Here is a 13,229-nt window from a genome sequence, read left to right as displayed (position 1 = left end):
TTCTACTTTCAAACGTTGAAATGTCAGCAGAATTGTCTTAAGATGTGTGCCATTGTAGCCCTTCAGCGTTAGCCATTTCGGTATTTGTGCAAGAGCCACACTAGATGATGAAAACCTTTAAGTGAATGAGTCATTCGTTGAAGAAGAAAGAAGAAGGGAGAAGGACATCCCAACTCCCCTGCTTGAGCGTATTACCCCTGCTGATTCTCCTGCCTACCATCATCCTCTTATACTCGTCCCTCACATCTATACATCCCCCCTATACCTGGCCTGCAAAGATCTAAACGATCCATGCTGGTTTAATAGGGTGCATGTGTACAGAAAATGGAGGCTAATTTGGAAGGCACATGCAGGGTTTGAGGGTAATTATAAGGGAATATTGTGCTACAACGTTTAGGTGTCGGTGACCTAGTGGTACAATTTGAAGACAAATGAGAAATCCAAGGAGGACACAGTGGATGGAAATGTTCTGGATTGATGAGCAGAGCATCATACTGGGTCAGTCTTTATGCAGACTACCTGCAGGGCAGCACAGTACTTTGAATTTCATAATTAATAAGGTCTTACTCATTTGTTCTCATATTCGTATTAATAAGGATTTAATGAGGACTGAGGTGCTACCATGCCATGTAATTACATTAAGCAATTCAGTTGCATTATTTTCACATGGTTTAAAGACGCTTACTTTTTCATTTCTCAATACAAAAGGAAGTTACTTGCATGCAAAGATGAAAACACTGATACACCCACATAAACAAAAGTACAGAGAGAGCGAAAATCAAAAAGGTTAGAGCAGAACATACAGCTCAGTGTTCTTCCCCAGGCTATATTGATGTGCAATGGAAAAGGATCCCAGAAACGTATTCTCGACAACATGGTGTTTCATTTTCTCAGAGATACTGTGCGCTCACCTTAGCGCTATCTGGTGGCAAGGGGCCGGCTGGAGGGTCTCCATCAGGTGTTTGTACCCCGGGGTTGGGGCACTGAGGGTCTGCATGCTCAGGCCCCACCAACCCCGACTGAGAACAGCCACAGAGAGAGTGAGGCTCCACCTTCCTGGCAGAGATCAGGTAGGTCTTCAGGCCTGAAAAGACAGAGACAGAGAGAAAGAGAAGGATGTTACTTGCATTTGTTCTTACTCTCAGATCAAACTGGCCTGTTTTTGGATAAGTCATCCCATGGTGTTGGTTTAGGATTCCACAGATTCCGTACAGGATGAATTCCCTCAGTGAATACCATTAGCAAGTATTCACATAAAAGTAGAATAAAGAGATGGAGAAGCAGAAAATATCTACGAGTTGAAAAAGCCAAGGACCCATACATGACTCATATTTGCTCCCATAAGCATATCAAAAATGCGTGATGCATTTGTGAAGGGTTTCAAATGTTTTTCTCTCTCTAGAATTAAATAGATGAGCCAGAGAAGAAGTGGGAGTGCTTCAACGAAACTGAAAATCCCTTGTCAATACCAAGTATGAATAAATATATTAAGGATCTGTCAGCAGGTGTTGCTTTAGAAAAACTAATATACATTACTAAAGGAAAGCTGGCAGTTTTTGAAAATATCTGGGGGAGCTTCATGAAGTTTTTGAAAAAGAATGTTGGTAATGATCAATAAAACCAAAGACCGGGGCGGGGAGAGGGGCAACGGGAATAACATTATAAAATGTAGAAACCCCAGTCGTATTCTTTCGTATTTCTGTACTTTGTTATCCATGTATCATCTGTATACTGACCTGTGTTTATTTACATGCCTATTCATTTGATTGTACACTGTATCTGCCACCTAGACTGACCGTTTTATGTATGTGTAATGTTCATTTGAAAACTTCAATAAAAATATTGTTAAAAAAGAACTAGGAGTGCTTAAGAGACAATCACCACGACCTCATAGCCGGATGAAGAGTTTCCTCGGAAGTTTCCCATATAAAGTAATCTTTCTAAGAAATTAAATAATGACTTTTTCACATGTTTCCTACAACTGCATGTACACATGCATCTATTTGCAGAGTTCCTGCATGTTGTGAGGTCCCAATGATCATGAGAGAGTAACAGTTGGAGACATAACAGGCCAGGGTCAAATATTTGAACACCTGCGTCCTCCCACTTCTATCAACATGTTATCATTTCTATCAGTCCTCCAAGGTGGGTGTGTGTTTGTGTGTGAGTATAAGTAACTGTGACCAAGTGCTTAGCCACATAATCTAACTGTCAGTGGAGTGTCAGCCCCTGGCTACTGAGCATTGTCTGTCTTAAGTACTCTAGACAGGCCTGCCACTGCCCCCCCCTCTGCTGAACCACCCTGGGGTTGCACTGTGACACACTCTGAGACCACACGTGGCATGAGTAACACAATCACACAATCTTATTTTCAATGATACACATGCACTCAAATATATACAAACACTGATATAAGTAGCTCAAGAAGCAGAAGCCAAAACACCCCCTCAACCTCCTACACACAGTGAGCCGAGGTATAGATGGACGGCTTTGCTGTTGTTGGATCAATAGCCAGGTGGATGGAGATTCGGGGGAAGGGAAATGAAGGTGGAAACAAAGAACTAATTCCCTGCACCAGTGATGCAGAATGACACAACAGTGAGAAGAGGCACCAGGAAACTGTGGGGGGGGGTTGACTGCCAGTAAAGATGAGAATGTGTGAGTGTGTGTCAAAGACAGATCCACAGACACACAATGGATGTACACACATGGCTTTGACTGATTTCATTAGTTTGCTAATCAAATCCTTCCCTGCCTCCCACAGTGAGTTCTTCTTGCAGGTCAATGGCTTTTAACTCTCTCTTCTGCTTTCTCTTTTCTTCTGATCTCTTTACCTCAATACAGTGTTTTCCCTTTACCGCATGTTTTATATCTTTTTTTCTTCTATTTGCAATACTGGGTTCTTACATTCGAGTCAGCGAAAGTCATGTCCATTTCAGGGCTGAAACACACACAACTACCAAAGTATGTGAGTCACACATATTACTTATTAATACATTTAGAGTTTTACTTAATGGAAATCCTATATATTCTATAAAAGCAATAGTGCCAGTTGAGTCATAACAAATCTGCATTAGTCGGGGGAGAGAACCAAATTCACCTAAACAAAAATCACTGAACCGGCCTTTATTTTCGTGTAATGAAAAGATAATGAGGTATTTCAAGCTAGATAATGTGCGCAGCAAGCCATTACTAGGGAGAAATGTTGAAAGGCAGTAAGAGCAAATAACAATTGGTATTGGATGAAACAATAATTACCCAAAAAAACACACCAATAAAATATAATTACAAACAGGTTGCCAGACATGAATACAAACTAGAAAAAAGGTGGAACACAACACTAAATATGAGAAAGGGGTCGGAACCTTAAAAAAAACACACAAAAGGAAGGTGAAAGGAAATCAGCTTCACCCCTCTTCGTCCTCTTATGGGCTTTGACCTATACAAATGGTGCTGGGTTGATTTCAGACAAGAGCAACATGGTTAATATGGACAGAAATAATCCATAGTGATCCCTTTAAAAGGTTAATGAGATAGTATGTTAGAGATTGATCACCTCTTTTGGTCAGACTGCTCGTTTCAGGAAGACTCCAGTCCTGACAGCCAGAGAAGAGCATAATAAATCGACCACAGGGTTTGGAAAGGTTGACAGCAATGCATCTGTGTTTGTTTGTATGAGGGGTGAGTTCAAGTGTCTGCAGATGTTTGTGCCTGTTCTTCATGATTCTGGAAGAATCTCTCGTGTCCGTGATTCAACCTAGTGGCAGAGGAAAGTGCAATGTTGTCTCGCAGTAATTTGTGGCTGTGATAAAGTGTGAGGGCCAGCAGCTGTTTCCACTATCAACTTGTGTCCAGTATCATCAGAATACAGCTGTGCTCTAAAAGCAAGTGGGTTAGGAATCTTCAGTTGAGTGAGTGTGTTTCTTATCCATTTCAGTCTGTGCACGTCTGCTTGATGATCTTGGATACAGGTTGTGTGTTTGCCTCTTCTAATCGCTGATGACCCTTGGCTAATTCAGTAGCATAACAAGTGGAAGCCTATAGACATTATGGAACTTGCAGCATACTGTCTCGTGCGATCAGCTGACGGGGAACAGTAGGTAACCTTTCCCCTCGAGAGCCCAGTCACATTATCTCCCTCTCCAAGCCCTTTTGTTCAAGACAGAGGAAAGTGACATGAGAAAAAGCACTTTGCAACTAAATAACACCATCACCTCTGCTTTTCCCTTTCTCTTCCCACTCCATAACATGTCCACTCTCTTGTGGAACAATAGCTGTCTCTGAACACCTCTCTGAACAATGCTAAGAGGGGCTCATTGCAGAGGCTATACCCAATGTTGGATGTAATAATTTGTGACTGCAGTGGTCATTTCAAAAACTGCCAGCATAATCCTTCATCAGCCTTCAAAAGGGACAGACAATTAGCTGGAAGGTAACAGTGACCTTTTCCTTTGACTACCAAATTCTAAAGAAATCCCCTCAATGCAGTCCTGAGTTATCACGCTTACGAAAATGAGTAGGACAGATGTACTGGACAACCTGAAAACATAACCACTCCTCAGCTATTGCTCAGTGTGGAGGCATAACCATAATCTAATTTTAACTTGAGATACATAACAGAACAAGATACATTGGCAAGATACTCTGTTTAAGAAAGCACATGGATGCTACAAGTACAGTAGCTATAAATATTTAACCGTTTGGTCATTTATCTCAAAGTTTCTCCTTTGCTTTCAAATTCCATTTACAACCAAAGTGGGACTGAGCAGATAATGCTGCTGTCCCAGGGAGGTTTACTAAAAGCAGCGAAGCACAGAGGGCAACAGAGAGGGAAGTTGGCAGATATGCTTGGATCAGCACACAAACAAACAAAAACATATTGTGTGCCTTATCTTCTGATAATGACAGGTTTGCCTTCCACGGCCAGGTATGGGAGCAGGAGGGCAGTGGAGCAGATGGTGCAGAGAAACTAGCATGCTAGGCAGGGCATCTCTGTATGCCAGCTGGCACCGCCGGCCAGGAGCCACCACCGTCTCTCTCCACTGCGTCTCCTTCCTGGGATGCACTCTACATCCTGTCCCTGTCGGAATGTAGAGGAGGAGGAACAGAAGGAAACCTGTCCTGAACGAAAGGCTAGTTTAGGAAGACTTTATTATGGCATGGTTCGCGAAAAGATAGTAGGGATTGCAGGGATTGATATCGGTAAATATTCGAGCGAGAGAAGTGGAGGCTAGAATGAGTCTGTGAGTTGTGAGGTGGTGAATGTCTTTGTGCTGTCTAACAGTGAACCCATTCAGTCAGACATCATGAAAGACACGTACATTTTTCATAGGAAACCGCTAAGGGACTCACACTGTCCTTTCTGATTCTGAAGGAGAAGCAGAGTTGTTGTGTCTCCTGAGCCGTGGACAGCTGGGAGGGGGGGAGGCAGCAGTTGACCTTCTATTTTTCTTTTCTTTACTTTTCAACAGCTACTCCCTTATGCTGAGCCCAGGTTACTTGTAAGGCATTGAAGGGCATGTAAGAAAATGAGCAGACATATTCACAGTGTTAAATTAGGGCAGTGTCTCCTCTCAATGTCAAGCAGAGATGTCTGTACTGTCTCATGAATAATATAGAGACAAGATGTTACACTTTGCTCCATTTACTACAGACAATAACAAGTGCTATAGTAATTTTTTTAATGCTTTTTAATATATATTATTATCCTATGGGCTTTTTCAAGGGGTTTTAAAATATTTTGGTTGGGAAGCACTGCAGTAAAGCTAGCCTCTGCATGGAAGACAAAACTGTTGTGTAAGGTATCAAACTGGACCAAACCGAAGTCGTGGCTATGAACACGTCAAACTCACTGAAGCGCAGCTAAACCAATACAGTTTTTTTCACAAATATCCCAGATAACTCACAGTGAGCTCTCAGCAAGAGTTACATAAGCTGTAAATAAACTGCAAGTCTTGCTCACCACCTGGGCTCTCTCAGTTTGGGACAAAAACACTTTTCTTGACTGTGAACTTCATTAGAGCACTTCTCTACTTACACAAAGGCGCACTGTACCGGAACAACCGGCCACACAAGCCTCTCTTTCCGTTGCAATCAACAAAATCTGTCAATATCCTTCCCCTCTCCCTGTCCCTCAGGGCTGTAAACAAGGGTGGCACCAAAACTAAAGTTGCATATTTGGCTGCTGTTTTTTTCCCTGGCTGCAATCCGGCCCCATTTGGGCTCACTCCAAACGAGAATAGAAACACTTGACATATCTCCGAAGTCTTAAACTCTCGCCTGGCTGCGTCTGTCTTTCATATACTCTTCAGTCATTTTGAATTCTGAGTCTTCGATCTTTCCATCCCTGACATTTCCAGGCTGCTATGGTCTGTTGGCAGACCAATAGACAGTCTCGTAGTTAACTGCCCCCCCCTCCTCGACCCTTTGCTCAGTGGCCTGTATCTTCTCCCTGTTTTGTCAATCTCACTGTAACTCACTGTCTATTTTCTCTGCCATCCCTGTTCTTTTGATTCCACGACGATACTTGTTTCCTCTGTAAAGAATATCCACTGCTGACATAATTCCGAAAGCTCAAATTCACCTTCCATCTCATTGTCCTCTCCTTTGTCAAATCCTGTTCCCATACAACCTCATCCGAATGCTAATGCTCCTGCTAGCTTTAGATTGATCTGATAATGGCTTCCATAGACTCCTTATGCATCTGTTGATTTCACTTGTTTCCTGCTCAATAGTTACAAAGATTTTCTTGGGTGAGTCATTTTCTATTTAATAGTGATCTGCCTTTCATTGTATTAATAATCAGAAACTAAATCACTCTTATTCCATCTTTAATTTGTTTTCACTTCACTAAAGAATAAGAGATTGGCACTACTCATGAGAACAATAGGTTGTTCCAGCCCTTAACCTTTTAGGAGTGAGGCTCTTATCTCAAAGAAGAGCAAATTAACACATAAAATGAGCAATCTCAAATGTATTGAAAAAAACAAAAAAGACAATCTTGCTTCTCAACAAAAATGTAATATATTGACCTGCAGCTAAAAGTGTCGCTTCCCCAACATAGTCAAATAACTCCCTCCCACATATACTTCGCCTCTCATCTTATTCTGCTCTTACACCACAGACATTTAAATAAAAATGACACATGCATTGGGTAAGATGAACAAAAATGAGCAGGATCTTTTGCTGAGCATTGCATTACTCCCCGAGGACTCTCAGCAGGCCATCGATACAGAAGGATTAATGATGTTGTTAACTACAAGTTCAGCTTCTACCACAGAAACCTCTGAATCATACTCTCCTTCAGACAGTAATATGGGTTTAAGTATACTGAAGTATCATGGTGGCACTCAAGGTATAGTAGCTCATGACATAAGATCTGTATAATAAAATACTTAGGCATGCAGCTTTAAAAGACACAAATATAGGCCACTAAAAGAATTCATAGAAGAGTCCACACTTTTACTGTACAGTGCACAAACACACACACACGCACAAACAAGCTTAGTCAATCCGTGCACACTGAGTGCAGTAGCAGGCTTTAAGGCGGGCTCCCTGTCAACTTCCCTCATTCATATTTCACACAGCCATTTATCACACACAAACAAGCACACAAACACACACACACACACACACACACACACACACACACACACACACACACACACACACACACACACACACACACACACACACACACACACACACACACACACACACACACACACACACACACACACACACACACACACACACACACACACACACACACACACACACACACACACACGCCCGCCCACACAGACAATTGAGTGAATGTTAAGGTGTTAGCATTTACTTGAATGCAAAGTGCTGTAATTGTGTGTTGTGTGTGTCACCATAAGCCTGCGCTTCATCTTTCAATGTCAGTAAAGGCTAGTGTGTGTCTATTAGGAGTGCTAGCATTTTCTGTACCCTTTTTATCAAAGTAGAAAAAGCTTAGGATGCATCAATGACTCATGATAGCAATTTATCACCTCAGCATCTGCACGGCCATGAGCAGAGCAATCTTAGCACCACGTGCAATACAGAAAGATGGCAACATCATGAAAAAAAACACACAGAGAAATGTCTTCACAAACGTTTCTTTCACTTGAACAAGGTTAACACATCTTTGAAAGACACAATGTGAGCAATGTGTAGCTGTGTAGGTGTCCTTTAGAGCTGCAGCAGAGTGTTTTTACGTGTCGGGCCGATTCTCACGAGGCTCACACAGAAGTAGGCCTTTGCTTTTACCTCAGTATGAAAGGTCCAGCTGAATAAAGTAAATGTAGCCCCTCTTCTTCCATCATAGCACCATGCCTTCCATCTAAAAAGAGCCTCCAGTTACCAGCTGACCCATACCCCTTTCGAAAGCTTGTTGCCATGGCAATTAGCCTTAGCAGGCCCAGGGTGCAGAGCTGGGGTAAGTGTGTGTGTGTGTGTGTGTGCGTGTGTGTGTGTGTGTGTGTGTGTGTGTGTGTGTGTGTGTGTGTGTGTGTGTGTGTGTGTGTGTGTGTGTGTGTGTGTGTGTGTGTGTGTGTGTGTGTGTGTGTGTGTGTGTGTGTGTGTGTGTGTGTGTGTGTGTGTGTGTGTGTGTGTGTGTGTGTGTGTGTGTGTGTGTGTGTGTGTGTGTGTGTGTGATGCTGCCGATGGGGAACGTCTTTTCCCGTATGTTTTGTTGTGGCTAGTGTTGTGACTCTGAGCCAGGTGGAACTACGCAATGGTGTTAAGATGAACCATGAGGTGCAACTATATAAATCTTTCTCTTCCACTCTGTTTATTTTTCTCTTACATTTTTGTTTCTTTTTTTTAGTCTGCAGGAGACAAGCAGATATTTTCAGCCAATTTGAATATGTGAAAACTACTACAATGTATACCAGATTGGTTTGCTGTGTGCTAGGAGAGAGCAGCAAGAAGATTATTTTACAAACTCAGATTAAAGCATATCAAGATATGACATCTCTGATACTGTAAATGGGGTTTTACGGCAATGAAAATAGTCCAATTATATTGGTATTTATGTGTGTATGCCTCTTCTATTCTGGAGCAGGATAAACATTTTAAATCCAAATACTATATAATAAGAAAAACAGCGAAACTAACTAAAAACTTTGAAATGTGATTATAAAAAGAAACCCAGAACTAAAAACATCCATGATCAGCAATTTACGATCCGTCTGAAATATGAGCTAAATATACAAAAAAGTCAATATCTGCCACATAACCACTTCCACACAACAGACTAATACATGTTTTCTTTATAACAATTTCTAACAGAGCCTGTGACTTACAGAGTAGTCAGAGTTAGAATTATGTTAAAGAAGCCAGTTAAACAAAAATAAATCTTACATGTTTTTGTGTTTTTTGCCTGATAAATGACTAATTAAACTAATTAATTATCAAACAAGTTAGCAATTTATTTTTTGTTTACATTTTTGAAGTGAGTATGTTCTGCAGGCTCAGCAATTGTAACTGCTTGCATGTGTTGCACCTTATCAGAGAGACAGTGGTAGTACTGCTATCAGGCTCTCTCATCCACCTTGCCCTGAGTCATTTCTGTCAGAGTAGATAGAGACAAGACACTCTACCATTGAGGCAATCGGATAGCTGTGTCCTGGGGGTACTGAGAGGTGCAGGGTCTCCTGACAGGAGTTAGAGAAGCACAACAGCAAACATAGCTGTTCAGAGGGAAATCATCTACAGTATCAGTTCAAGAAATAGCTCTCTGAGCAAGGCGGAAGATTATTTGCAGAAGAAATATTCGTATTGCTTTTTCTGCTCTTGATCCAGAGAACTGCACCACCTGAGTAAAAAGCTATTTTTGCTGCTGGGTTAAAGCAGCATGCCGTTGCTGCAGTCTTCCTGAACAAGTGCAGGTGGCCCAATCCTGCTGAGTAACAGTGTGACACAGCAGATAACCTTAAATGACTGCAGCTATAAAATCCATTTAATCACAACAGCGTAGACCTTCACTAACCTTGCCACAAAGGCTGCATGTTTGCAGAGCATGACAAGGGATCCTGAAGCTCTGCAGACTTGCTCAGTGTGATAAGGCCAACGATGATAAATGATGAGACTGCATTACTGCAGGCTACAATGCCTTGCTGTGTTGAACAAAAAGTTGCAGTACAGGACAATAGTGTGATGCCATTAGCCTCCCAACAGAGCTGTACTTTACCATGCAGAGCCAAAGTGTTTTAGGCAGGACCCGGTGACTGTAATATAATATAGCAGCTTAGAGTCCCCCTGGCAGTCTTTGCCCCTTGTGGCCTCTGAAGAGCAACGTTCCCCTCTCATACTTCAGTTGAAAGGGCACCTAGAGAACGCCGTATATTGTGTAATAGTAATCCCATGATCTATTTGCCATTGGTTTCATAAATCATCCCAACAGCTGCCTCCAAAGCCTAAGCATACTCTTGCTCCTTACCCCCTCCTTGTAAGCCACTCCACTTCACCATCGACTCCCTCTGTCTCTCTACAATAGAGCTAAATGCTGCGTGTGCATACTGATTTGGACTCAAGAGTCTAGACAAATAATTATGCCAGGTTTTGGATTTTTTGGCAGAGTGAGAAGACAGCTGTGTATATATTAGGGGGAAAAAGCCAAACCGTTTAACTTTTGTCAAGTACAGCAGTGTGTAGACTGACAGCATGCCAACACACACTCACGCACAGCCATTTTGGTGTGAAATCCTGAGGCTTAAATGTACACCACCTCCTTTTCTTTGCGTGGGGTTCACACTTGAGCTCAACGATGAGGTCCAGTTACATGGAGGCTTAATCTAATGGTGGTTTAGGAAAGATGCTGCAGTGCTACTTTTTAGTGATACCACCCATTGGACATAAACCGAGTCTCAGACGACAGAACAGGACCACAGTTAAGGGCAGTTCATCTACTTCCTCTGTCTAGTTCTGTCGTGGTTTAATTTCTTCATCCCTACATCTTTAACTGTTACAACAAAATGCCTAATTTATAGTTTTTGAAGGTCATAGATAGCCTCTATTATAGATGCCTCAGGCCAATACTCCAATACTCAGGCCAATACTGTTGAATTAGCATTCCCGTGGTAAAGGAAGGGATGTGTTAGTGTGCCCAAAAGCACAAATGGCTCTCCTGACCAAAACCGTGAAATATTACGGCCATATTCATCACCAGGTACACCCCCTAGCCCAGGCCTATTCAACTAGCGGCCCAGGGGCCGACTCAGGCCCTTCAGAACTTTTTTCTGGCCCACAAGAGGTTGCCTGCAAATCGAAATGGCATATGTGTAATAGCATAAATAAAACTAATGTCTGATCACACTAAATCTGACGATGCGGCGAAAACGCTGGTTTTTCCATTCATTTGAATTATTTTGAATCCATTATTTTGCCTGCCGCGCTCTGCTCATTAAAAAAAACCGCACTGTGTCCTCACTTGTCATTGGCTCAGTCAAACTCACGTTACACACTAGGTTCGCGGGCCACAGAGAAAGTACTTTAGTTAACAACAGCTTCAAGATGTCTCTCTCCAAGCCCAAGAAACGTAAAGTTGATTCGGAAAATCGCCAATTCCAGAATGAATGGACTGACAAATATGTATTTACTTTGCCAGCCGCAACAAGTAATAAACCGGTGTGTTTATTGTGCAACGAAAGTATATCCGTGATGAAAGAATACAACGTAAAGCGACACTACAACTCAAATCACGGCTCGTTTTCTGCCAGTTTTCCCGTGGGCTCAGAGGAACGGAGAAGGAAAGTACAGGGACTGCTAGCATCATTTGAACGGAGTCAAGTGGCCAACAATGAGGAAGGTGGCCTTGCTTATACTGACAATGTTTGGATCTACCTATACTTGTGAGTCTAGCTTTTCTCATATGAATGCCATCAAAACAAGGGCACGTTGCTCCATGACCAATGAGAAGTTGCATGAGTGTCTCAGGATTGCTCTTACCACTTATGAGCCAAACTATGCTGAAATAGCTAAATCAAGGCAGTGTAATTTCTCTCACTGACTCAAACAGGCTAAACATGACAGAAGTCTGATTCATGTATGCAGATCTGTTTTTATGGTCATTCATTTTATGGTCATTCAAACAAGCCTACTTACTGTTTCGAAAATTGTAAAAATGTTTCCAAGATATGAATGTTATTGTGAGTCTGATGGCTATTGTTTTACTATGTTCTATTTGCATTTAGTATTACATTTATGGACTTGTGTTGTCTTCAATGCACCTTATGTATGCTTGGAAGTGTTGAGGATATTATACACAGGGCTACTTACTGTTAATGTGATGAATACTGTTTTATTATATTCATCTTGTTTTGTACATTAGTGGACATGGAACTGTTGGGGGAAAAAACTCATGTCTCCTTAGTTTTAAAGATGCAACATTTTGCACTTTTGTGTCAAGCCTTGTAACCGAAGCTTTCCTACTTTTTTATGGACTGGTTGCTTTCTGTAATGATTTATGTTGATACAATTAAAGTAAAAAAAAAGGGATGCACTTGACTAGTTCATTTAATGTATTAGTATCTATTAACACTACTGTAAGCAAGAGTTATTTGTAGTGGTTCCTTGACAAAGCATTGTGTGGCCCACAAACCCCCAGTGATTTTCCTATTTGGCCCACTTGCTAATGAAGTTGAATAGCCCTGCCCTAGCCCAATAGGGAACGTAACACGTGGGGGCTCGTCCGGGATATTAACTTAATTCCTGGGGTTATGGGTGGTTTTCTTATAGCTGTAAACATTTTGTAAACGTGTGGGCGGTACACCCGAGAATGGCATCCTTCACCTTAGAGTGACAGAACCAAAACAGTAATGTTGGGGATGGCGGATAAAATTCTCTGCAGTCACTACAAGATTTTCGTTCACATTTTCATTCAATACAGTACACTGTTGTTATTATATAAAATAAAGCCGATACAAAGTGCCAGTAAGTCACTGAAGCAGTATTAGCATGGAAGTCGAGATACAGAAGCAGCTGTTGTAAGACTGTACTTCCACTGTAATGTAACAAATTAAAACAATAATTGCTAATGACTCTTATAATACAATTTTCTCTCATGTAATTGTAACACACACATCCCTTAGGCAACATGAGCATACAAACAATTTTCTCCTCAGAATGTGCAATCATTCTGAATTAAGCACAAAAGGAAGGACATAAACAGGAACTTTCCAGGGAAATGGATCCAAATATAGCTCCCATTTCCAGTAAGGAAA

The 13,229-nt window shown here is 41.6% G+C and overlaps 1 protein-coding gene across 1 annotated transcript in view; it reads right to left on the bottom strand.

Moving 5' to 3' along the window:
* Positions 1–13,229, bottom strand: part of LOC117450787 (adenylate cyclase type 9-like) — a 30,069-nt gene that overhangs the window by 11,154 nt on the left and 5,686 nt on the right. Inside the window, exon 2 of the mRNA XM_034088758.2 lies at positions 912–1,084. Coding sequence (XP_033944649.1) covers positions 912–1,084 — 173 coding nt within the window. The remainder of the gene's footprint in view (positions 1–911; positions 1,085–13,229) is intronic.

This window comes from Pseudochaenichthys georgianus, chromosome 8, assembly GCF_902827115.2.
Source record: "Pseudochaenichthys georgianus chromosome 8, fPseGeo1.2, whole genome shotgun sequence".
NCBI lineage: Eukaryota > Metazoa > Chordata > Actinopteri > Perciformes > Channichthyidae > Pseudochaenichthys > Pseudochaenichthys georgianus.
The sequence above is the reverse complement of the archived record's forward strand: the minus strand, read 5'-3'. Positions and strand labels throughout refer to the sequence as shown.